General features: G+C 52.7%; 8 protein-coding genes across 8 annotated transcripts; 4 read left to right on the forward strand and 4 right to left on the reverse strand.

Annotated features, from left to right (window-relative positions):
- Window positions 1–309: 309 nt before the first annotated feature.
- Window positions 310–3,990, forward strand: MRS44_005145 (uncharacterized protein; the record flags this gene model as incomplete). The annotated part of the gene is made up of 3 exons (XM_046283186.1): window positions 310–1,800; window positions 1,846–3,752; window positions 3,807–3,990. The coding sequence occupies 3 exons, from the start codon at window positions 310–312 to the stop codon at window positions 3,988–3,990; spliced, it is 3,582 nt and encodes a 1,193-aa protein (XP_046135692.1).
- A 172-nt stretch (window positions 3,991–4,162) lies between these two features.
- MRS44_005146 (uncharacterized protein) lies at window positions 4,163–8,461 on the reverse strand (the record flags this gene model as incomplete). Its single annotated transcript, XM_065622463.1, has 10 exons — window positions 4,163–4,831; window positions 4,885–5,075; window positions 5,125–5,240; window positions 5,295–5,994; window positions 6,056–6,800; window positions 6,904–7,053; window positions 7,100–7,379; window positions 7,428–8,084; window positions 8,137–8,324; window positions 8,372–8,461. 10 exons carry the CDS (start codon window positions 8,459–8,461, stop codon window positions 4,163–4,165), a joined length of 3,786 nt encoding a protein of 1,261 aa, XP_065478535.1.
- A 384-nt stretch (window positions 8,462–8,845) lies between these two features.
- MRS44_005147 (uncharacterized protein) lies at window positions 8,846–11,449 on the forward strand (the record flags this gene model as incomplete). The annotated part of the gene is made up of 8 exons (XM_065622464.1): window positions 8,846–8,997; window positions 9,047–9,069; window positions 9,113–9,188; window positions 9,243–9,748; window positions 9,809–10,104; window positions 10,157–10,594; window positions 10,644–10,900; window positions 10,960–11,449. 8 exons carry the CDS (start codon window positions 8,846–8,848, stop codon window positions 11,447–11,449), a joined length of 2,238 nt encoding a protein of 745 aa, XP_065478536.1.
- A 745-nt stretch (window positions 11,450–12,194) lies between these two features.
- Window positions 12,195–13,108, forward strand: MRS44_005148 (uncharacterized protein; the record flags this gene model as incomplete). Its single annotated transcript, XM_065622465.1, has 2 exons — window positions 12,195–12,770; window positions 12,821–13,108. The coding sequence occupies 2 exons, from the start codon at window positions 12,195–12,197 to the stop codon at window positions 13,106–13,108; spliced, it is 864 nt and encodes a 287-aa protein (XP_065478537.1).
- A 249-nt stretch (window positions 13,109–13,357) lies between these two features.
- MRS44_005149 (uncharacterized protein) lies at window positions 13,358–14,464 on the reverse strand (the record flags this gene model as incomplete). The annotated part of the gene is made up of 1 exon (XM_046278301.2): window positions 13,358–14,464. One exon carries the CDS (start codon window positions 14,462–14,464, stop codon window positions 13,358–13,360), a length of 1,107 nt encoding a protein of 368 aa, XP_046135688.2.
- Window positions 14,465–15,265: 801 nt separating this feature from the next.
- Window positions 15,266–16,255, forward strand: MRS44_005150 (uncharacterized protein; the record flags this gene model as incomplete). The annotated part of the gene is made up of 1 exon (XM_065622466.1): window positions 15,266–16,255. One exon carries the CDS (start codon window positions 15,266–15,268, stop codon window positions 16,253–16,255), a length of 990 nt encoding a protein of 329 aa, XP_065478538.1.
- Window positions 16,256–16,601: 346 nt separating this feature from the next.
- MRS44_005151 (uncharacterized protein) lies at window positions 16,602–18,408 on the reverse strand (the record flags this gene model as incomplete). Its single annotated transcript, XM_046275473.2, has 4 exons — window positions 16,602–17,328; window positions 17,377–17,513; window positions 17,563–18,025; window positions 18,080–18,408. 4 exons carry the CDS (start codon window positions 18,406–18,408, stop codon window positions 16,602–16,604), a joined length of 1,656 nt encoding a protein of 551 aa, XP_046135686.1.
- Window positions 18,409–20,164: 1,756 nt separating this feature from the next.
- On the reverse strand, window positions 20,165–24,904 carry MRS44_005152 (uncharacterized protein; the record flags this gene model as incomplete). Its single annotated transcript, XM_046275472.2, has 4 exons — window positions 20,165–23,078; window positions 24,009–24,692; window positions 24,746–24,825; window positions 24,878–24,904. The coding sequence occupies 4 exons, from the start codon at window positions 24,902–24,904 to the stop codon at window positions 20,165–20,167; spliced, it is 3,705 nt and encodes a 1,234-aa protein (XP_046135684.2).
- Window positions 24,905–25,404: the final 500 nt, after the last annotated feature.

A 25,404-nucleotide genomic window follows, 5' to 3' on the forward strand; every position in this document is an offset into this window, starting at 1 on the left:
GAGTTGCATGAATCTGACATGGATACAAAAGCCCCCCCTAGCTAGAGGTAGTGTCAAGATGCTGCCTGCGAGGTAACTCTTGCGCCGGGGACCTTTCCTGTTGTCTATGGGTCATGTATCGTATTTAACCCTGCATTGTTCTCTCTCTCTTATGGGCATGAAATTTGCAGCTCATCATCCATCCATTCCTTGCTAGGCTTGTTTCAGTCGACAGCTGTACCACTTACACGCGTGCTCAATATTGTTTCTGATTCAGCCTCTTTTGTTTCCCATCTCATAAGAGCAAAAAGCTTACAGTATTTCTTGGTCATGGCGTCGGCTGTCTCACCATCTATCGAGACACCAGACCAGCAAGTGCAGATCTCAGAGGTCTTTGGCAGCCCTGTTCCCAACTTGCATCTGACCCTCTGGGACCTGTTCCTCAACGCTGCCACTCTACACCCACACCAAGACGCCATTGTGTCTCTGTGGCAGCCATGCGATTCTCCGAAAGATCTCCCCCGTCGAGCTCCCGATGGCAGTGACGTCTCATACCTCAGATGGTCCTATTCTCAACTCAGAGACAAGGCAGAGCGTCTTGCAGAGTCTCTTCAGATCTTGGGCTGTCTCCCGGGCATGCGACTGGCCGTTGTACTATGTAACTCGGCCGAATGGGGGCTTTTCTTTTGGGTGGCGGCCAAGCTTCAGATGGCGTTTGTGCCCATTGATGCAACCGTTGTCCAAGACTCCAAGGCTACGATCATTTCCGTTCGTCCACATGTGGTTGTGGTACAAGACGCAAAGAGTGCAACAGCCCTAGATTTGTCCAAGACATTTCTCTCAGAGCCAAGTCTCTGCATCTTATGCACGGGAGAAGAGGTTGACGGGTGGGTTAAACTATGCGATGTCTCAACTGTTCAACATCAGGTCGCCTCGGCTTCCATCTCCAACGCTACAGACAGCATTGAAGATCATGACAATGGCGACCAAGCAGCTCTGATCGTCTTCACCAGCGGTACAACCGGCGAGCCAAAAGGATGCTGGCACACAACCCGCAGCCTTGTATCCCAATGCTGCGACTTTGACCCAGAGACCAACGCCATGGGACCGCTGAGGTGGCTCGTCCACACACCCGTCTCGCACATCTTTGCCATCAACAACTCCCTCCGCGCATGGCGCTGGGGTGGCACGGCCGTGTTCCCCTCGAGGACCTTCAACGTTGACGCGACCCTCGACGCCCTCGTGTGGGAGCAGTGCTCCGTCATGTCGGCGACGCCCACGTTGGTCAAGGCTCTGATGGCGCACCCTTCATTTCCGGCCGTTGAGAAGCTGGATCTGAGGATTGTTACTATCGGTGGGACCTTTATTGGACCTGAGGATATACGTCTATGTCGTCAGGGGCTCGGCGCCAAGAGTGCCATTCAAGTGTATGGGATGAGTGAGGGAGCTCCTCTTATTACATGGCAAAGAACAGACCCCGGCCTAGTTGACGGTTGGCATCCAGGGGTTGGAAAGGTTCTCCCTGGTGCCGCTGCGAGGATTTGCAGGCCTGGATCAAGGGAGATACTACCTCGATTGGAGATTGGAGAGTTGCACATTGGCGGAACGTCTGTCATTACAAAGTACTTGAACAAGGACAATGACAGCGCCATGTACCAAGATGAAACGGGGTCCTGGCTGATGACGGGAGATCAAGCACGAATGGATGAGAAGGGTGTGATATATATCCTCGGCAGATACAAGGATCTCATCATCCGGGGAGGAGAGAATATCTACCCTACAAAGATTGAGCAGGAACTGCAAGAGCTTGACGGCTTGCAGGTAGGTTCCTTTCACTTCTGAAATATCAATACTGACAGTGAACAGGCCCAAGTTGTTGGCGTGCCCGATGATCTTGCCGGTCAAGTACCAGTCGCTATTGTCATCCTGCCTGAAGGCGTTACCAAGGCTCAAGTGAGCGAAAAGGCCAGAAGCGCAGATCCAAGATACGCTCTGGATAGAGTCTACACCCTTCAAGAACTTGATCTCAAGGCATTTCCGACATCAGCCATGGGTAAAGTCAAGAAGCAAGAGTTGAAGAAGAGAGTTCTGGAGCTCCGCCAGAAGAGTCAATCACAAGAACCACAGCCCAGCACCAAAGCACCTTCACAATCATTTGTCGACAAGCTCCTCGACATCTGGGACAAATTGACGGGTACTCGTCCGACTATTACAGAAAGCGTCAAGTATCTGGCCGACAGCATCACTCTACTCCGTTACTGCGATAACGTCCTGCGTGCTTGCGGCCAGCGGCTTTACCTGCAGGACTTTGCAGAGAACGACACAGTTGAGAAGCAAGCGCATCTCCTCCTGTCTCGAGAAATGCAACAGCTTCGACTCGGTATCACCTCCAACACTCCAACACCATCCAAGCCCCTCAGCCAACCTCACTTCCCCCAATCCCCAAGACAAGACCAAGCTCTCCCCAAAGACACGAAAATCTTCACTGCAGCCCGGAAAGCTGCCATCCTCGCCGGCCTCTCAGCCTCGGGCATTGAAGACATCCTACCCATCAGGGACTCGATGCACCGAACGGCCATTGGGCCGCGCCCGCAGTCCTACCACAGCCGCATCGTCTTCCGCGTCGTCGGTAACGTTGCGCAGCAGGAGCAGATTCGGCGCGCCGTCGAGAGGGCGCTGACTTCGCGGCCTATGCTGAGGACCATTGTGTTCCCTGGTTCCGATGGGGCACCGTTTCACGCTGTGCTTTCGTCTAATGATGCGCTGTTTGGGCAGATTGTTCGTGCAGTTGATGTTAATACAGAGGATGAGGCCTGGAGGCGCTTTAAAGACGACACTGCGCAGGGTCATTCATCTCCATTTATGTTTCAAGGTGAATTGATCAAGGTCAATTCCGGAGAGATCTATCTTTGCTTCACCTTTAACCACTCTGTCATTGACGCCCTCTCCCTCACCCAATGGCACCACGAACTGGATCGTTGGATCCAAGACATCAACGTCAACATGGCTGCTCTTACTCCCTACCGACTCTTTTCAGATCTCTTCAGTCAGTACGAGGAAAGCGAGCCAGCGCAAAAGAGTGTATCATTTCACGTCAAGCGACTCCGAGGCATCTCACGCTTCAATCGCGCCTTGTGGCCGCCTCAAAGAGCACCCGGCATGATGATATGCAATGACGAGGGTGGGCCACATGCCAAAGAACGCTCTCGAATACGCGACAGAGTATGGTCTGGCGAATGGAACAAGCGCGCCCATGAGTTCCAATATCCTCGCTCCGGTCGGGTTGTTGCTCTGCCGGGCCTGGCAAGTATAAAGGAGAGATACGGCATACATCCATCTCTCTTTGCTAAGAGTGCTATCATTCTCTTCAACGTGTTACAGACTGGCTCATCTCATGCTTTGCTCAATGTTTGGGAAAGCGGGCGCTCTTGGCCATTCGTCCCTTGTTGGATGGAGAAGCTTCTCCCGCCAGCAATGAGCATCGACGGCCCAACTGTTCAGTGGATACTGAACATGGCTGAGGTTGTTCGCAATGAGACACTATTAGAGTTTCTGCAGAGAATGGACTTGGAGCAAGAACAGATCAAGGAACAGGAACATGCCCCTTGGAACAAGGTTGTTCAGGCTCTGAGGGACGAAGGCGATGCTGCTGTGGAAGCATCCTTCAGACAGGCATTTGTCTGGGATGTCTCCATGGCTATGAGCCTGGCACGCGGGGATCAGACAGATTTCACTACCCTCGAGCCGATTGCTCGCTACGACTGGCCCGACTGGTAAGCAGGCACTCGCACTTACGAATGCAGTTCTTCAACTGACATGTTCGACAGTGGATTATTTTGGAATGCATTCATGATTGACTCTGTAAACTTGTATTTCATTGCTTCTTGGGACACAGCACAGATGAATGATGCCGAGGTTGATGGGTACTGCGACTCTTTGTCCGATGTGATGCGCAAGCTGGCGGATGAGCGTAATTGGGAGAATAGTGTGGGTGAAGTCTTTTCTATCTGAGTAGAGTTCTACATTAGTACAGTTCTATCTGAGTAAAGTCTATCTGAAGAATATTGATACATGGAGTTATTCCCTTTACAACGAGATCAAGCACATTCTATCTCTATAAGAAAGGAAAAAACCCTCCCGCGTGGGAGTTTACAGTAATATTCCACCTCGCACACAGCCAACATCAAACTCCCAGATTCTGCCCCTCGCACATCTTCGCGTACATCCCACCTCGACCGATCAACTCCTCATGTGTCCCGGCCTCGACTACATCGCCTCCGTAGAACACAAAGATACGGTTCGCACCTCGAATAGTCGACAGTCTATGCGCCACGGCAACCGTGATGCGGTCTCCCGCCGCTGCCTCCATGAGTGCCTTCTGTACCACCCTCTCGGACTCGGTATCCAGAGCGCTGGTCGCCTCGTCCAGAAGGATCACCTTTGGTTTCCGCACCAGGGCCCTTGCAATCGCCACGCGCTGCCTCTGCCCGCCCGAGAGCTGGCTACCGCCTTCGCCACAGGGTGTGTTCAGGCCCTCGGGGAGGGACATGACGAATTCCCAAGCGTTGGCCGCCCTGCAAGCCTCCTCTATCTCAGCCTCCGAAGCCTTATTTTCGTCGTCCTTGCCGTGGGATATGTTGTCCCGGATGGATCCTGGGAATAGAGTTGGCTCTTGCTGGACCAGGGCAACATGCTGACGGTAAAGACGCGGGTTGAGTGATGACAGAGACTCGGCATGGTCAACAACAATCCTGCCGCTTGTTGGGTCGTAGAACCGCTCTAGCAGGGAGATCATGGTGCTTTTGCCACAACCTGATGCGCCAACAAAAGCAACAAACTCTCCGGGTCGAATCTGCACACCGTCATTAGCATGGGGATCCGCTGGTACATGGCAGAGACACTTACATCTAGTGATACCCCTTTCAGCACCTTGATGTTGGGAACCAAGGGGTACGAGAACTTGACCTTCTCAAACTGTAGAGAAGTGCACCCCTTTGCGGGTCCAACATCTCGATTGTCGTCATTCTCGGTGATCTTGGGCTCCAGGTTCAGCATCCAGAAGTAGTAGTTGGCAGCCTGGACAGCCTTGGAGAAGCCTGTCAAACACGTTAGTCTAGTTGATGCGAAAAGGTCAACAACACCTACTACTCGAGTAAACAAACATCTGCCCTGCGCCCTGGCCGCAGAAGTACACTGCCATGAATGACGCAATGAACTGGTAGAATGTGACTTTGCCCTCGCTGATGAGTTTAGATCCCCACCTGCACAGCCTGTTAGCAAAAGTCCTAGCAAGCAAAACTTCGAGAGATACTGACCAAAACCCTAGCCCAAGGATAAAGAACTCAATGGACTGCGTCAGTGCAAACCAGATCATCATGTGAAACAACCCTGGAACGGAAGTTGAGATGGCTGTATCCAGTTCATGGACATAGCTAGCCAGAACACTCCGTTCCATGGCGAGCGAAGAGACTGTCCTGATAGCCATGACTGTCTCTGAAGCCACAGCTGAGCTTGCAGCGTACCTCTTGGACATGTTAGCATCTACTTTCGCTTCGAGCCGGACTCTTGCATAGCCTGCGACAAGCATCGGCGGGAGGGCCACGAATACGCCAACAACAGCAACTCTCCAAGAGATGGCCAACGCCAGCACAGAGCTACTGAGGACATTAATGCCAGCCAGAACAACAAGCCCAAAATTGATGCCCATGAGTTCCAAGATGGCTTGCGGGTACGAGTCCAGTCGGCTCATCAGGGCACCAACGGCGTTCTCGGGTCGATCGAAGAAACGAAGGTCTTGCTTGAGGACCTGGTCGAAGAGTTCGAGGCGGGCTTTCCTGCTCAGGGTCTGGGCGATGATGTTTGTCCCCCAGCCCATGATGAAGTAAGCGACGAAACATCCGAGGCCCATTACGAAGAACATGAGGGCGAAAAAGTTACCACGGGACACCATGTTGCTGGATGTTGATGCGTCCAAGATCTTGGCTAGCAACAGGGCCTGTCCAGGGAAAATCGCAGCTAAAATTCAGGGGTCAGCAATCTGAAGGGACACTCGAATTTCCATCAAAGGTAAACTTACCGCCCGCAATGCAGGTGAGTATTGTGACGAAATACCAGACGGCCAGTTCTGGGGTCATGGAGATCAGTTTCGCAATGGAGCGAATCAGTCCCAGAGGCTTGTAGCGATCAAAGTCCTCGCGGTGTCTAAGAGCCTGCAGCGCCCTTGCCTCCCTCGTCGGTGTCTTGGTAAGGGAAACGGGGATAGCAGCTTCTGTATCGCTTGTGTCATCGTCGCTGGCTGTGGAACTCTCAGTATTGCTTGATGGTGCAAGGTCTTGGGCTCGAACGAGCTTCTCATACAATCCACCACTAGTAGAGAGGTGCTCATGAGTACCCTGCTCGGAGATGCGTCCGTGTGACATGACGACGATGCTGTCTGCGCCACGAATCGTGGCGAGCTTGTGGGCGATGGTGATGGTGGTCCGGTTCTTCGAAGCATTGTCCAGCGCCTGTTGGACAATGTGCTCAGCTTGGGGGTCGAGAGCACTCGTAGCTTCGTCAAGCAGGAGGATTTGGGGATCAGAGATGATGCTCCTGGCGATAGCAATCCTCTGTTTCTGGCCGCCTGAAAGTAGACCACCTCTCTGGCCAATGGTGGTATCGTATCCTTGGGCCAGTTCGGTAATGAAGTCATGCGCGAACGCAAGCTTTGCGGCATCCTCTGCCCTTCTCTTCTTCTCCTCGATGGAGGCATCTTCCCAAGCTGTCCCTATCAGGCCGGTCACAATGTTGTCGTACACGCTTCCGTTGAACAAAACTGGTTCCTAGGCATATAGTGTTAGCCTCACACTCAGCTGGTCCACAAACAACATCCTCGCAAACCCATCCATGCTGAGGTGCAGGAATCAGTTATGGTTGACTTCTTACCTGCTGCACGAGGCGAACGTTGGTCCTTAGCCATCTGAGATTCAGGGTCTTGATATCCCGCCCATCGAGGGTAATTGTGCCTTGGGTTGGATTATACCAGCGCTCCAAGAGACCGATGATAGTACTCTTTCCAGATCCGCTCGGGCCCTTCTCTTGTCAGTTTTATTTTCTTGAACGGGTCATCTGCAGGACTTACCACAAGCGCAGTAACTTTGCCTTTGGGTACCTTGAGCGTGAAGTCGTCCAGTACGGTGACATCAGGTCGGCTGGGGTAGCTGAAGTGGACACCCTGGATCTCGATATTCCCTTGAACTTCATCGGGTCTCTCGCCTGATTCGTCAAAGGGATTGATGGACGACTCTCGGTCTATGAGACTAAACATCTCGACCGCAGCACTGGCGGCTCGATTGAAGACGAGCAGGTGTGGCACAATTGATGTGATGGTCTGGGCAGCAACAATGACAGAAAACACAACCCTATCTTGCAGTTAAAAATGGTACTAAGGGGATGACTGGGTGACTTACGTGAAGACGGTGCCAATGTTTGCGATCTCGCCCCGGCTAAGCATTCTAACACCCTGCCAGAAGGACAGGCCCATTCCGCAGTATAAGACAGAATATTCACCACCAAAGGCGAATCCATACAGAACATTCTTCTTCATGCCGCGGTGGTATGCGTCCTCCAAGTATTCTTTATACTTGGCGACGAGGCGTCGACGAAGCCCAAAAGCTTGAACAGCACGCACCCCACCGAGAGTGCTCTCAGCGTAGCCGCCAGCCATGCCATATACCTTGAGAATGTCCGTTTCGACTATGACATCGAGCCAGGATACAACACCACAGATAAGAATGACCACAGGAACAATACAAGACGTGATCAAAGTCAGCTTCCACTGGGTGATAAAGGCAACCACAAAGGCAGCGATGAACGCGGATACAGCCTGTACGAACATCCCGAGCTTTTCAGCCACACCCGATTGGATCAGCTTCCCGCTTGAAGTCGTCTGCATGGATATCGAACCGCTGGATCCTTGGTCGAAAAAGGCAATCTCCTGGCTGAAAGCGGAGTGGAGGTACCTCCAGCGGATGTTCCTTGTTAATCGGTGGGCCACATATGTGAATAGGGATGAGTATACATATGTGCCTCCAAAGCGGGCGATGCCAATGTAGACGAAACGCAGTCTTCGAGTGTTAGTCTTCGTTCCAAAGAGAATAGGGATTGTGGGTATCTTACGCAGAGGTCTCTACCCGGGACATGAAGTCTGCCCGAGCGGATTCAGAGGTCAGAGGCTCACTGAGGAGCGTTACAAAGTTGCCGAGCACGACGTTGACCATAGCTAGGGAAACGCCAGCAGCAATTGCAGCTATTACAGCGATGAACTCGAGAGTGTAAAGCCATGTGTCGCCATATGTGAAAACCCTCTGGCAGAGAATTAGATCAAATTGTAGAAGCAGAGAAGCTTGCTCACAAGGTATGCCTTAAACGCCGAAGGGCCTTGTTCATCTCCATCGCCCGCTCCAAGGCCTGATTTCTTTTCTTCGGAATCTTTTTCTCCCATTGTGGTGGTCGAATGTGTGCCTGTCAATGATGTCGTCGGCTAGCATGGAACCTACTCAACAACGAGGCACAGGTGATAGGATAGTATTTGAAAAACTTGCAAGGGGGCAAGACGCCCCCTTATATTTGCGATGAGTGGCCATAATCAATGAGTGTCTGAATTGTACCAGCATTGCCGACTGCGTCCTGGGTTGAATGCATCTGCGGAGCTCGGAGACCCCGTGCTCCGAAGTCATCATCGACACGGAATCTGTGTTACATAAGCCTCAATCTGCGGCGAGCCGGTGCCTCCGATTCCCGCCCACAGTATTAGAGCAGGACGCTTCCTCCCCTTCACCATTCATTCAACAACGGATGCTCCGAGGCTCCGAAAATATCGCCTGCGATGGGTCAGCAAATCCAGGATGACGATATCCCGGGACATAACGAAGAAAGGGAGGGCGTGACCGAGTTCCAGCTTGCTGTAAGCGATATCGATCCTAATCGCCCCAACGTGTATAGTGACAAGACCAGTGCGACCGATGCCGTCGGAGAAAGGTGAGTTCTGTCCCTATCACGTTTCCATCCTTCTCATACCACCTTAGAGAACCTTGCTAATGCTTCCCACAGGTGAGATGTAGTCGAGGTCAGCCCTGTGAACAATGCACCACAGCGGGAGCATCATGCGCATATACCCTAGGCCTCAAGTCGAGAGTCCGCAGGCAACGAGTCACACTCGCCAACGACATGTGAGCTGCAAGCACCCCTTCCTTGTAACTGGCCAGTTTCTCACTTTCACAAAGCGAGAAGAGTGTTGACCACATCGCTCGGACTGTGGATGAGCTGAAAATCATGGTAGAAGATCTCAGCAAACAACGTCCCTCATGTCCCTCACCAGCACAAGAAGCGCCTTCGACGTCATCTAAAGGACTCACTACCCCAGCGGCGTCACTCCTGGCATCCTCTCAGCATCGACCAGCATCTGTTCAGACCCTCGGTACAAGCCCAGTCAGTGCACCCACGGTGCCGCCGACCGAGTACAATGGCGAGTCATCTCCATTCGCCCACGTCCTGTTCGCCACTGCCTTTTTCCAGAACGCTGTTGGGAACAGCTCCTCATTTCATGTCACTACGGAGATGGGTCCAGTAATACAAACCCTGAACAGCATCGCCAATGCCCAAAAACAGACCAACGATCCTGTTGAAGTGCTCTTCCCTTATGCCAGGCCGCTGGAAGACGGGAGAAAGCCCTCTTCATTCCCGTCCCCGCCACTTGATAGCGTTTTCGCATGCCTAAAAATGGCACAAGGTGGATAGAATTCCGAGTGTGCCCCCTAATGTCGAGATGAAGGACTGATTCCAAGGACAGAAAGCAACAAGGTCGACGCCATGTGGATCGCCGAGTTTGAAAATCTCAGTCATTTCACCGAATATGCGATCAAGACCTGTGGTCCTGGCCCCTCATCTGAGGAGGAGATCATTATTGCGAACGCTGGCCTGTATTGGTTATTCCTCGAATGTGCCAGTGTAGCCGATGACGAAGCAACTGTGCTTGATTTCGAAGCTCAGGCGACCTTGTGCCGAGAAAACCTCGAGACAGCCTTGGCTCACCTAGGATTCCATATAAAAAGCACCCTAAACACAGCATACGCCCTCAACATGGCTGTAAGCTCAATATGACCAGACGCACGACGTTTCGTTGACTGACATACTACAGGCAACTTATTGTCTTCAGACGATGAAAACATCTGCCGCATGGGGTTTCATCGTCACAGCATCCCACATTTGCCAGGCCCTCGGTCTGCACCGCGCGACAACCCTCTCTCCTGAGCCTCCGGTCCAGCAACGGAGGAAACTCCGGTTGTTCTGGGCTGTATATTGCTCGGATAGATGGATTGCCCTGCGCATCGGACGATCATCGTCATTCCGAGACAATGATATAACTGTCCCTCGTCCACAGCGCAATCCCGGACCCGACTTGTTAATAAACAGGCTGCTGCCTGTATGGATCGAGGGTGGGTTTTTGCAAGGGCGGATATACGACGACGTGTACAGCCCTGGGGCTTTCCTACAGCCTGAGCATGTTAGATATGCTCGGGCACGCGCCCTTCTCTCAGAGATCCACGGGCTCATGGAGGCTGAAGATGCAATTGAGGTTTGTGATGGTGATGCTTCTTCATGGCAGATGCTAACTCAAAGTCCAGAAAGAGAATGAGGCACAATTTGCGGCAGCCGGCCAACCAATTCTTACTCAGATTCTATGGCGATCAGACCGTATTTCGAACTTGAGCATGTTGACGCTTGTCTATCGAAGCCTCCCTCCTGCCAAATATTCGAAATCATCCTTCTCGGAGGAGTGCATCAGTAGCTGCAGGGAGGCTCTAGAAGAACACCAGCAGTGTATGGCCCTGATAGAGAGCGACGGTGCAAAGACAGCCTTTATTGAACTATTCATAGGCTGGTAAGAAGGCCTCTTTCATTCATGAGATCCGGCACTCAAAAGCTCACCTATTGGCATAGGTCCCTGCTACGATCGCCCTTCATACCCTTCACAATCCTCTTCTGTCACATCATCGAGTCTTCAAACGCATCCGATCTCGGCGCTTTGAAGAGGTTTATCGACGCCAGTGAAGGAACGACGTACACTGCGCGCCATCCCTCAACCCGGAACCAACTCCGTCTTTTCCAGGCATTGTACAATGTGGCGGTCCGATTTATCAACCTCAAGCAGGACAGTCTATCAGGAGAGGGCGCTTTGCCGAATACCGACAGTCACAGTGTCGCAGGCACTTCCTCCATTCCTACCACAGGCACTTTCGTGCCTGATGCGATGGACTACAGTTCAGCAGCTCCCGAGATTCAGGGGGCGGTAACTGAGGCAGCCACATTACAACCGGGGGAGGATCAGTTATTTGCCAATCTTGGAGCACAAGTTGACTCATCAGGGGGGCTGTTAGCGAACTGGTTCATAAGCAATCAGGAGATTATGAAGATGCTCGAGAATAGCTAGAGCTTGTCTGTTGACATATCGTTGCAGTGCCTGGGATAATCGAAAAGGTGTGCCGACTTGAAGGAGCCTGAGGGAGCCTTCCCGTTACAATTGCCTTTCGACTTTCGCCGTCCATGATCAGGGAAGAGTCGTATGCTCATGATAACTGAAGACGTGGTGTGGTCCGCCTGGTTCGAGCCGATCTTGGAAGCCCTGAACTCCCAAACCTTGTCTTTCAGCTCTTCCAGGGGCGACGCCGGAAAAGACAATATCTTCAGGGCCTTGGATCGCTCAATCACCCGTGTACAGCTTAATGACGGGAGTTGGGTCAGCACACAAGGTTTATCTCGGGTTCGTCTATTTGTCCGACCCCGCCTAACTCGCAAGTTCTATCAACCTCCCTAGTCAGGACCCTATGTTCCAGCTTTCCATTAGAGCCAATCACAGTTAGTCGAGTTCCTCAACAGACTAGGGGTAAGCGGAGCATTCGATGGCCGAGAACTACCCACTTATCACGTCAATCCCTTCTCGGGCTCCCGCGTCGCGCGGATCGCGAACTCATCAGGTCGACGACGCCTGTTCTTGCGGTTTGATTATAAACATTGGATGTTCGTCAAGTCTAGAGCTTACCAATCCGACAGCCGTTGACTACTGCAATCAGAGTATATAGAGGGATCATTTCAATGGATCAGGCTTTTGAATACCTACACAAGAACTTATTCATTCACGTCTTGCACGACCAATATACTAAAAAATCATTACTGCAATGCTGGTTCTAATCGTGGGGGTCACTGGTGACCTTGGACAACGGCTAGCCAACGCCGCCATCGCTCGAGGCGTGCAAGTCAGAGGCCTGGGGCGTAATCCTTCGAAACTCCCTTCAAACCTGCTTCAGAAGCTCGAATCATTCGTTCAGTCCGAAAACTACTACGACATCCGAGCAATCGAGGAGGGGCTTACGGGGGTAGACGCGGTCATATGCGCCTATTCGACCGATCCTACTCTCTACCTTGATGGCAGTCTCCTTCTCCTACGCGCTGCAGAGCGAAAAGGAGTCAACATCTTTGTAGCTCCAACATGGAACAGCAACTGGACCAACATATCTTACGGTGACTTTCCGATATACAACAGCCTCATGGCATTTGCCGATCATGCAGCAATGACAAGCACTGTGCGCCCAGTCTACTTCATCAACGGCGCCTTTGCAGAGTACACCCTCGTCCCGGACCAGGGGCCACTGCGCAAGAATGGCGAATCGCTCGAGTATCACTACTGGGGAAATGTACACGAGCAGAAAACACCTTGGACTGCCATGGACGATGCAGCAGCGTGGACGATTGAGGTATTGCTGACGGATGAAGGTGTGAGATCTGGAAAGGGGGATACTTCAAGTTTTACTCTGGGATGAACTCGGCGGTAGAGCTCGTCAACACTTATGAAAGTGTAAGTGGGACGGAGGTCAAGTTTGTCTGTGACGGGACCGCAGAAGATCTGGAAAAGGTACTGGATAAGGCAAAGGAAGAGGAAGGGAAAGTGGACTTTTTCGAATCTCTCCATCTCGCTTGGAGCAAGATTGCTCTTCGAGGTTTATGGCAAATCCATGACCCCGTTGCGTTGGATCATGCCAAGAAGCCAACAACGTTTGAAGAGCACTTGAAAAATCGTCTCAGGAAAGAATAGGATATCCAGTGGACCAATTCCAATTAACGAGTCTGTTGATACAGATAGACTCTTTGGTCCCGGGTTCCTGTGTCTAGCCTACCTATACTTCTGTTGTCGTCCTACGCTCGAGGTCAGGAGGGCGCCAATCATGCTATCCAAGTCATTGCAAGATCGATTAGAAATAGAATTAAAAAGAATGCTATATTTATAGACACAGGTGTTATTTATCTTACTAAGAACAAAGGGAACAATAGTATAGCAGATAGTTTACTTCTTAGAAGCTGCAGAATCCTTTCTCAAAAACGCAGGCTTCAACGAACTACCGCTCCTGCTCAGTCTTCCACTGTCACCCTTCATGGAGACATTCGAAAACACTCTCGCAATGCTACCCTGTGGCTTGATGAACAGCTCACACTCATCGCGGTGAGTCATGTATCCGTTCTTCTTGCGGAATGCAACAGCCTCCTTGACGAGGTTGCCCATCTCGCGGGTTACCGCTCCGCGGAATCGGGGGTTGAGCAGAACCGGTGCCCACTCAGCCTTGAGCTCGTTAGCAGTGAGACAATTCTTCGTCTTAAGAAAAGACTTGACCTCATCGTCAAGATGCGCAATTGCCGCCATGATGACACCATCTTGCGCATCAACTCCTCTAGGGCCAAGCTGCCTATCAAACTCGGTGGACACGAAGGTAAGAAAGTCCTCGATACGGAGCAGGCTGGCTACGTCACGGATGTGGAAGCTCCTATCCTCATTGCGATTCTGTTCACCGGGCTCATTGCCAAACAGGCGTGTCCAGAGTCTGTCCTTGTACTTGGGCCTCTTGACACCAACAATACATCCTGCGAGCACTTTTGGCGGCTTCCCGCACAAGTTCAAATCGTCTCTAAGAATCAACTCGAGACGACAAAGCCGACGGCGCAGCACTGCAATCTCGACACGAGCGTCCTCCTCCTTGAGATCCTTATCCAACTCGGTCTTGAGGCGCCAATGAGAAACATCCAAGATGAGGTCCACAGCCTGTGCGAGATTGTCAGGGTTAATAGTGATGTGGTTAGGCTGGATCCGCAGCATCGAGTCGTGGAAGAACTGGACCTGTAACCACAGATCATCAAGATCCATCCTTACTCTTTCCATCCCGGTCTTTTCCCGCACGGATTTTAAGAACGTTTCTCCTGATGAAGCGTAGTTCGCGTTGAAGAATCCTGCGATAGTTGAGCGAAACCTCGAAACGTCAACCAGGTCGCCCTCGCTGACTGGAATACGTACCTTTGCCGTAGCGTTCGTGGCGCCTGCAAGTACCTCCTTGCTATCATTCGCAGTAGAACCAGCCGAGATGGGAACATCGGGGCGAGATTCAGAGTTTGCGGACGCCATTTTTGGCGATTGAGGTGGGCTTACGAGGGAGTCTTGCGACACGCCGTCCCAAGAAATGACAAAGTGCTCGATAAATCTGGACTTGGGTTTCTTGCGAGTGCGCGTTCCTGAGTTGGGTTCAGGAGTGTGAGACGGTTGGTGTTGAGATACCTCACCCATTAGGACAGGGGTGCCAGAGATCACCAAGCGTCTAATTATATGGTCTGCGAGGGAGGCAAGTCACCTTAAATCTGTGTGAGAGATTTAGTTAGTTCAATTCACAAACATGAGTGTTCATTCAAGGAATCTTCACCACAGGCAGGGGACTGAATGGGAACAAAGCATCTGCACCATGAACAAAGCCTCACTGCAAGGAACTCCTGCAGAACTGTTCTATGTGGGTTTCCAGATATGTTACTACACAATGTTTGTTATCAGATGACACATTCGGTATCTTCGCAAGAACACTCTTGCCCATATTCTCAGGTAAACTCAACTACACAGTTCAGCACATGTCACTTATCATGTTCTTCATCAAGTGTATCTTCAAAGAGAACAACCTCATTTTTCAGTACCATCTCTTTATCTGAAACGCCATTGTTCAAAGAATGAGATGGAGATTCACCCCAAGCAGGCCTCTCATTTATAATAAAAGTTGAAGACGCAGCTCAACGGGACAAGAGCCTCTCTTGTCCCAATTTCTTTGCCAAGTCAACAACACCAGTGATTTGCGAGCCCAAGATTGATTGCTACTATTCTCAGATCTTCAGCACTTTGACATCTCTATCGTCCTGGGAACCCAGCCTCCTGGTCAACACTGCCATGGCCTCCAGCCCGACTCAAACTCATCAAGACTCCAAGGAACCTGCAGCTGGTTCAAGCTCGAAGAGAAAGGCCAAGCTCGCCGCCGGTAGCTTGCGAATCAACACTAATCTCCCCTACAAGGACGATGACCCATCTACATGTAGACTGGTCAGGGGCTCACCAGTCACCACTATTCCACCACTTCCACCCAAGTCTGAGAGGCGCAAGAAAGGCCCCAGTGGAGTCCCTATGGACTCTTTACTAGCACCCAAGTCAGTATTCACTCCGCCTCTGCCCTTCCGGCGTGATGAGCCCGGCTGGCGCCCTCCTCGATTCGACAGGGGAAGTCGACCTCACTGTCCGGAGAAGCTCGATCTCTCGAGTATCCCGAGACAGCGCTTTGTGAAGAATGGAAGGCGATTCTATGCTACTCGCGGCACAGCTTCACTGTCGCCTCAGGCGATACCGGCAGACGTCCCCTTGATTAGGGTTCCCGCAGTTCATGCTCCCCGAGCGAAGGTTTCTGAGGCCCCCGAGACTGCAGTCCCTCCAGCTCAAGTCTCCCTGATGAAGGCCTCCCCGGCGATGACCGCCCCGTCTATGGCCTCGACTGAAGCTGAATCGGTCCTGGGTACGATGCCGTTCACGGATCCACAAAGTCCCATTTACCCACCCTCTAGTGACTCCTTGCCCGAAATCATGACAAGACAGAGGGGAAAGAGGAGACAGAAGAAGCAAACGCCGCACAACGAGGAGCATTGCAGGCAAATTTATCAAGCCCACTATTCCCGGTCATCCGTCACAGAAAGCCCATGCAACCAAGAGTCTGTGGTGTGTCGACGAGATGAACGGGATGAGTGTGAGTGCACTTTGTGCGAAGACTGCTGTCTCGTCATCGCGGCAATGGGTATGGGAATGACAGTTTTACTGTCAGTGTCTACTGCCATTTCGAAGGTTGGAACCTGGCTGGTGAGTCTGACTCCTCCAGAGGAATATCGGCGCTATTGAAGGCTTGGGGCCTTTCCAAGAGTTCGATCACCGGGGAATAGGGGCAACTGTAGCTTTTATCGAACGGGATTGATAGTACAGTATTGGAATAATAGCTTCCCTTGAGTACATACATATCTTGGTCTTTATATCCTTGTTATGCTGCTCGAGGCCAACATGCTTGTGGACAATGCTCACAACCACAACCCTTTACTTGTGTTAAAGCAGAATGCACTAGACAATACACTAATTAAATGGATATCAAACTACCAACCATACCGAGGCATCAAGCCTTTCCCGTCCAATCCTTGTATAGTGACCCATATACGCCCAACTCCACACAGAGCCATGATCATACATCATTGGATTACTCCTCCTTGTCCTGACCCTCCTCGTCCTGGTTCTCATCATCATCGACGCTCCAGTCCCTCCAGCCCTGGCCTTGCAGCCAGCTCACACCCTTTCTCCAGTTGTTCTCCCGGATCGCTTGCGCATCCTTCTCGTACACGACACCGGTCACCATGAGTGCCAGCATGAACACCCAGACGTCTCCGCCCTTCATGCTCCTCCACCAGCGTCGCTTTACACCAACCTTCCAGAGGCTGTCAATGCTTGCGCGTGCGCTGTACAGGAACAGGCCACGGCCGCTTCGTCGCTCAATAAAGGCCCACAGACCAGCAAAGAAACCACCGAGGAAGAAACGCTGAGTGGCAAGAACATGACGGGGGAGCCAGTTTTGGAAGAAGCAGATAGAGGCCCAGGCTGTTGAAATGGCTCCCGTAGCGAAAGTCGACATGCGGAGAGCCTTAGTGATGATGCGCTGGAGAGTGGCCAGAGGGCTGTGGTAGATGGAAGAGAACCGGGGGATAACTGTCAAGGCCGAGTAGAGGAGGACAAAGAAGCGAGCAAGAGGCGGGAACGAATTAAGCCAGAATGTGAGATATGTTCGAGAACAAGACGGGTCGCCAGGGTGCAATGTCGCGCATGATAGAGATGTGATGAGTGGGTGAGCACGAGACGTCAATGGCGCAATTGTGCTGAGGCTCGGAGGAAGAACTTCCTTGTTTGGGAACAAGGTTGGAGAGATATAAGCACTATCAAAGTCAGTCATTGTCTCTTTTGTTCGGATGTCCATCACTTACGGCCAGTTCAGGCGCGCCATCTGAGCCAGGCTGTCGACGATCTGAGACGTCTGAGGCCACTTGAGGCCGGCTGGCCAGTCCTGCGGGCGCGGGTGGAGATAAGCCGAAGAGCTCTTGAAGATAAAGTCGCCATAGGGCTACATCTGTCAGTATATCTTCCTTGCAAATCTTTGATATGAAACATACCTTGGGGAAGCAGTCGCGGTCAAAGACGGCCGCGTGAAGAAGCTGACCAAAAGCAAGGGGCTGCAGCATCCAGCTGCCAAACCACCAAGGCCTATCCCTCTTGACGCCATTGCTCCGTCCCCAGATGAATCCCTCGGACTCGCACAGATTATAGGCAAACTCTAGTGCGCGGAAAATGGTGTAGATGGCAATGGAAACGCGCATCTTCTCGCTGGGGTAGATGCCAAGAGCGAGACCAGCGAGCGACGCACCGACTGCGGGCGCGTATGGCGATGTGAGCGTCGCCGCGGTTCGCGGGTTGCGCATACGGAAGGGCTCAACTTGAGGATCGAGCAGATGTACGCGCAGACGAGTGAGGAAGCGGAAGAGCAGCCTATAAAGCAGGAGAATGGTGGAGAGTGATAGTGATAGTCTCAGGGCGGGAGACTTGTAGAATGGCTTCTTCTTCGCGTTCGCATTCGATCTATCGCGACACATGTTAGTAACCCATTGCGCCACATAGAAAAGTCATACTCACTCCTCCTTCTTCATCCTCTTGGCCACGACATCCCATCCCTTCATACCCAGGAAAGTTCCCACAAACACCCTCAGCGCATGGCGCACTGCCCTAACATTGTAATCATCGCTCCCCTTGGGCGGTTGAAGTGCCTTCTCCACACGGGTAGGATTCGGCGTCGCGCGTCGGAGCACTCGGGACCGCGAGAGGATGTACTTGTGCAGGGAAGCGTACTCGCGCGCCGAGATGGTGTAGCGCAGCGTGTTGCGGAGCACGGGATCTGTGGTACCAGCCGAAGACCTCGAGGAGCGCGAGCTCGAGGCGTCGCCCGATGCAGAGGGCGAAGCCATTGTGATGGAAGCAGTTGCTGTGGATGGATGAAAGTCGAAAATCGCGGGTCAATCGTGTTGGTGTTTCGAAGTGCTCTTATGGCGCAGGCGTTGCGGTTGCACGAGCTGAGCTCCTGTGGCGCATTCGGGCAACTGTTGGAGGCATCCAAGCGACAGCAGAGTCGGAGACGATCAGTTGCACAGGCTCGTCTCTATCGCACAAATTTAAATCGCAAACTTCTCACGATATTCGCAAAGGAGTCGCGTCAGTAAGAAAAAAAGAAAGAATGATAACACGCAAGGGGAGGGAGGGATGAAATGGATGGATCACAAGAAACCCAGGACGGGGGACCTTGGAAATGAGGGCCACGGCCAAAAGTGGAGAGCCTCGGCTGGGTTGGGCTTATCACGGAGTCCACCCGCTTTTTAGCATCTGCACATCAAAAGAGATGGGGACCCTGGCACTGGATCCCAATTAATTCGCCCTGGCGAATTGAAAGAGGAGACCTGCTTTAATGGGCTCTTGGTCCTACAGGGGTTCCCCGCCCCTACGTACCACAGACGCACTCTTGAGCTCCATGCTAATGATATCAGCGATGGGTTGTTCCAAGGTTTCATCCCACCATGAACCACACATCCGAGAATCACATGAACAAAAAGATGCCAATGTCAAGTTTCCATTACTTTTCCTAAACGAGACCATTCCCCCGATCGTAGTCCCGTACCAATTTCCCACCATTCCAGCAGAGGAGGCTGGCCGCATAAGCTGCATTCTCTAAACACCAACCACAACAGCTTGCATTCAAGTGCACCAAACAGACATCACCTCATCCACACCTCAGGCCACTCACCCGTCCTTGGCTGCCTTTCATTCATGCAATTGTCTGCAAAGACAACAATAGGCCTTGCTACAGGCCTTGCTACCGGCCTCATTGTACTCAGGCAGTCGGGGTATCAAATCAGTCTTGAAGATGCTACCTACTACTGCCTCCACAAGCAGAATCGCAAAGCATACTCCAGCCAACGTCATTCATGATTTCCAGTCCAGTTCCTGGGCCAATCACTCATTCATCATCAAACCTGGCATCATCAGATTGAGCCTCCAAATCCTAATACCTTCAAGAATCATTAAGTGCTTTTTGGCTTCTTCTTTTTTTGTCCATCCCTGCCTTTTAATAATCCGGTCAAACAAAACACACCTGGCTCCAATTCCGCCGCGCCATCCCACCAACGCCATCCATCAACCCAAGTTCACCCCTTCATCCTCCCCACAAGCGGTATCATATGCCATCCTCTGCATCGTGCCTACGATAGCAGGTCATGTTTAGGAATAAGAATTGTCTTGTTCCGTTTCGTTTTCTGGTGGTCTCGGTCCAATCACTTTCCAGTCTTCGGGTCAACCCCATCGCACCCGCGGACACGCTTCCACGTCGTCTACCAACTGCCCGCATTACTCACGACCCCTGAGTCTCGAAGCGGCTTCAATCCATCGAGCGGCGTTGTGTCTTGTCTCCAATTCACCAACCTCGCCTTCTGCACACGGCAGAGGATCGCAAGTCCCTCCAACCAAACTCCAAAAATCGCCACTTTGTAGCAGTTCCCATTAAAGATTCATTTTTCTTGAGGAAAGAATGTGAATAGACCAATGCGCGGGAGCTCCAAAGGGCTCAAAATGCGACTGTGGTCAAAATGCAATCATGATGTGATTTCTGATGCCATATCCACAAAACCCACAACATTGCGAGTCAAATTGCAAGCCCTTGTCCGTCTAGCGTACTCAAGGATACGCAGCTTGGGCACTGTTCTGTGATTCCATGAAGAGAGGAGTCCAGCTGCGGCTGAGGGCTGGGCTATCAGAAGGTCCGTAAGGAAGAACCTCCTCCTGCCAACCCAGAGCGGTCCACAGACCAAAGTATCGGGGCTCAGGGCTGGACAGTTGTTTCCAGATCACCTCCCAGCCGGGAACCAGTCCTGCTTTGACGGATGCGACAGCGTTGAGTCGGCGTCGTTCCCGCTCGGTGATTGCATCCTTGACAGCGCGGTACACGAGTTCCGCGTTAGGCCACCCACTCGCCTTGTTGGAAGATGCGGTTTCGAGAATCATCTTGAGAGTCGCAAAAGGGACATTGAGGAGGACACGAGAGAGGACCGAGGTGAACGGAGATCGCTGCTGCTGCGATGCCATCGAAGTATCAGAAGCAGGCGAGATCTTACCGTCAGCCAAGGAGAGGTCTCCGAACTGAATGCCGGCAATTTGCTGGGATCGACGGCCCTTGCCCAGGTGCACCGAAGATCCTCGAGCGATAGGAGGCGATACAGATGTCTGGGCTGGGCTGGTTGCGGGAGGGGCGGGGTGAACTGGCAGGCGAGAGTAGTTGTCAGGGTCGGAAACTGAAGTGTCGAGAGCGAAGTTAGGGGTGAGGTTGTTGATGATGAAAGAAACCGTCTCGTTCAGAATCGCTCTAGATCCGTCACCATACTTGAAAACTTGATGCGAGCCCTCATCTCGATGCTGCTCCAGGGCAAACTCCAAGGCGCGCTCGAGGGTCTGCCAGGAAAGCAGCTGCATGGCGATCTCACAGCCACGTCGGGTGACAGGGTCCCAGTGAAGGAGATGGCCAGCAGCTGCATAAGAGAGAGCAAACTCGAACCGTTCCATGATCGAACCAGCATCCGAAATAGCCCCCTGCTTCAGACCAGCGGGAGGAGGCGGGATAGTAAACAGTGGCATGCCATACAGGCGCTGGACGGCGATGTAGAAGGAATCCGATCTAATCCACTTGCTCTTGGTCTCGAGAGTAATTTCAAGGAGAGGTGGGCTATCGCGAGTACGCTGAGCCGCCTTCTTCGTCATGGCGTTCGCAAGCTCGGCGCTTCGGGAAAACACGAGTCGATGACCAGGGATGCGAACAGGCGGGGCTCGATCCTCGGGGTATTTGAGCTCCAAGACGCAGTCAGCAAATTCGGGAGAGCCAAACTGCTGCTGAAGATGACCAATGAGGCCATCCGCATCGTCGACCGGGGACATGAGGGGTGGCGGAGGGCCAGCGTTCAACATCATTCTGGGATACTCGAGGCCACCAAACATTCTTCCTGGGTGGCTCGGGGAATGAGAACCATCAGGTCCAGTCACGCCGTTCCTGGCCGGTCCGGGATACTGGTTGTACATGCTGTTCTCGTCAGGGGGGCCCGATGCCTGCGAATCATGGTAGCTGTGAGGAGTTGATGGGCCAAAGTTGTTACCAAACGGAGGGAACGAATCCATGGGCCCATAGGCCATGGAGGGCCTGCCATAGCTGTCAAAGGTAGTAACCGGGACCTGCTCAGAGCCATAGGGCATCATGGGAGGGAAACCGTTAGCACCTGGGCCCATGTATGGAGGTCGGCCATCTGGAATCGGCATGCCAGGGGGTGGTGCAATGCCACCGGAAAGAGGTGCAGGTGAAGAGCTGGTAGAGCCATGGAAGGTGCCGAAATGGATGCTACCGTTACTGGGATGTGGCTGATGCATGGGCGGCCCGCTGGGGATCGGGTGCCGGGGGCCACGATGCATGTCACCGTTCGTAGCTGGTCCCAGGGCCCTGTTGGCGGGTTGGAAAGAAGGAGGCATCTGGTATCGGGACGGCGGGACGGCGGGTGGAGGACGAGACTTGCTGTGAAGCTTCGGAAGAGGCTGGTTGTCTGTGTTTGTGGCATAAGTGTCTTGAACTTTGTATATCAGTCGGGATGCCTCACCAGGCCGATATCTAGGTTCATCGGCGGCTGTGACTCCGTTGACCTTTCCAATTGCGTCGGCGGGGGCGTGCTTGTCGGAAGCTTGGGCGCGAGGATCGACTTGGGGGGCAGAGGTGGGCTGATCAACATGGTCCGAGATGGGTTGAGCTTTGTGGTCGTTCTCCTGGTCACCGCTGGTGGATGCCTTTTCCGAGACGGATGCGACTTCGGCAGCTGTCATAGGATGGGTAAGCAAGATGTTCTTGTTGCTGTCTTGAGTGAAGGTCATGTTTTCATGGCACATACCAGAAGTGTCTTGGTGGCTAGTCACATCCGTAGCACCATTCATGGTCTTTGGAAGATTGTCTGCCTGTTGTTCGGTGGCCTCTTTGACAGGCTTCGCAGCGCTGGAAGCAGGGCTTGGGATTGGGCTCGAAGCAGCTGGTGCGGTGGTGTCCTTGTGTGCCTGGGCAGTTGCAGTGCCATTCGTGAGCTTCGTTTCGGGTGACTGAGAGGGGACGAGCTTCTCCGTCGGGCTGGAGGAGGCAGCAGAGACCAGAGGCAGGGAGGCAGCACTGGCACGCGCAGCAGCGGTGGCAGCCTGGCGCTTCACATGGGGCAGAGGAATAGCAGGGACGACAGGCTTGGAGGAGTGAGCAAGCTTGCTCCCTCCAGGTCGGCGAGTCTTCACGGTGCCGTTGAGGGGCGCCATCTCATCTGGCGAGGTCGTTGACGGTTCGGCGGGGGAAGGATATCGACGAACAGGGAGGGGGGCAGGCGATTCGAGCCAGCCCGCGCCAGACCTGGATGAAGGATTCGAGGGAGGGAGGGAGACTTTAGGGATCTCGAGAAAGAGGCATGGGGGACAGTCGTCGTCGCGTAGACCGCCCTGGTGCTGGATCTGGGCTCGAAGGTGGAGGCCGTGGATCGGACAAGGCGAGCTGGCGATGCAGTGGAAATGAGGGTCCGAGTTAAAGCTGCTTTGTGCGGAGAGCGGAAGCTCGACCAGGAGCGGGACAGGATTCGAGGGAGGACGGTGAAGGGAAGGAGAGTCAGGTAGAAGAGATGAGGATAAAGCCCAAGGAGCGGACAGGTACAAGAGGAGGAGATGCCGAAGGATGGGCAAAAAAATGAGAACAAGTTGCCTTCACCAACAAGGGGTGATGATGATGTCGGGGTTGGAGGTCTGGTCCTTCCAACGGCTTCCAGCGCTGGAGAACAAGTCGCAAGGTGACAAAAAATCGGGGCTTTCGTCACAATTTTTCTTGAAACCCCCCCGCGTAAATGGCCTCCGCTAAGCTCTATAAGTTAGTGCGCCGCAACACTGAGTCTAGCGCCAAACGACGGGACCAAACAAACTTCATTGATGTGCCGGTTGAATTTCGGCTTCCGGCATCCCGATGTTTGATGTTTGAGGACAAGCATGGCTTTCTTTGTTGAGTTCAGCTCGGATACTAACATCCTTTGTTTGTTTCTACAATTATAGTGCACTCTAAACACGTCAGGTTCATGGCTGTTTGCATTGTTCTGGCACAAGCAATCGCTCCACCTCGTTTACGGTGAGAGTGAAGCCAAGAGTGGAATGACAACTCAAAGCTCACACATCACATGAACCTCATTCACTCACACAACTCACATAACCACAAGGTCCAAGTCTATTAGTTGCTTCTACCTGGTTACATCTACATGTCCAGGTGTCCATCGTCATTGCCAAACTCCATCGAATTTGAACAAATTATTGTCAGCGTGCCCCAAAAACGCCATCCGCAAGACGCGAGTCCTTTGATATCTGGCTTGAAAAACCGCCTTGCGCCCGCCAACCCGCCAGCAATCAAACTAAAATCAATGAGTTGGGTTCAAACGCGGGGAACCCAGTGCACCAAGCACTCTGGTTACACCGCTATTACGCATCGCCCCTCACAAGTCGGGCGATGAGGACGTAGATGAAGATGGCCGCTCCAGCTACGACGAGCTTGTTCCGGTATATCCACCCTGTTCCGGCATCTCGCTGCTGGTTGACCACGTCCACAACAGCTTGGGCCTGGTGTCCGCTAGTACCAGAGATGCCCAGCTGAGGTCGGCATGATCCATTGTTGTCGGCGTCTAATCGGTTGCCCGTAAGGGGGTCGACCTTGTTCTTCTTCATCCACTCCCAGTTCTCGGTATCCACCTCGGGCCACTCAGCTCGGAACTTGGCACCACCATCTCCGGCCTTGACGTTGCCCTTGTTGGCGGGATTGCTCTTAGCGTTAGAGCCGTTGCCAGTCGAGTTCCACCAACGCGATCGTGCTGCGAGATATCGTCGTTCGGCCGCTGTACTAGAAACGGAACCAGTCGTCATCTCTTCGCTCGTCATGAAAGACAGCAATCCGATTAGGATGGTGGAAACCTCCCATGCGGGATTAAAAGATTTAGGGTGAAAGTCGGAGATGGACAGGCATAGTCGCGTCGATGGTTGGAATCGGCCTGAAGGAGTGTGCATTCGAATGGCGGGCGGCGCAAACGGATAGTTCGGAGGGAACATCAGAGTACCCCAGTATTGTCCCCCATGATAGGGTGTATCCTCAGGACCAGTAATGATGTAGTGCCATCTAAGCAGACAAGTTAGCAAGTAATTTGATGTGAATCGGCGGTGACGACGTACTCGAGGATGTTTGACTCTGAAGGATGAGCAGTGATGTAAGGCGGTGGGTTCTCGGAGATGGCTTTGTATTCGCGTGTCAACTATAGAAAGTCAGCAAGTCCCATTTGTCTGAAAATGACGGTCAAGACATACACGCTTGTTTGCAGCCTTACTAGCCATGGCGGCGAGATAGACAACGTCAGACTAGAGATTAAGAAATGAACAGATTGCAGGTCGCGTGAGAGATAAGACAAAGCAGGAAAGGTTATCGAAAGTAGAAAGGAAAGGAAGAGCGACTCCGACGGCTCTTAAGGAGTGAAAAGAGAGATCCTTTGTAGCAGATGCTCTCGCTGAACGATCTACACTGTTCGCTGGCGGGTTTTTGGGGATGAATGACTTGAGATGAACAAAGAGGGAATGCGCAGGGAGGGCGGCCGATGACCAAACACCCCGGATGGGCGCTAGGCTGGAAATGTGGCTGCGGATCACATGCTATGACGGCGTTTAGTGCGCCACAGAACGAACGCCACAGTTAGGTACCCAGGTACCCAAAGTTTCGCGGGAGCTCCAGCCCACTTAGGTTCTGTACGGTGAAGTGTACGTACCCACGCCCTAGCCGGTCCGTACCGAGACGAGCTGGGGTCCAGTGTCGTCCGACAATTTAGAAACGACATCGTGAC

The sequence above is a fragment of the Fusarium solani genome (genome assembly GCF_023522795.1).
Source record: "Fusarium solani strain SB1 chromosome Unknown bctg00000002, whole genome shotgun sequence".
NCBI lineage: Eukaryota > Fungi > Ascomycota > Sordariomycetes > Hypocreales > Nectriaceae > Fusarium > Fusarium solani.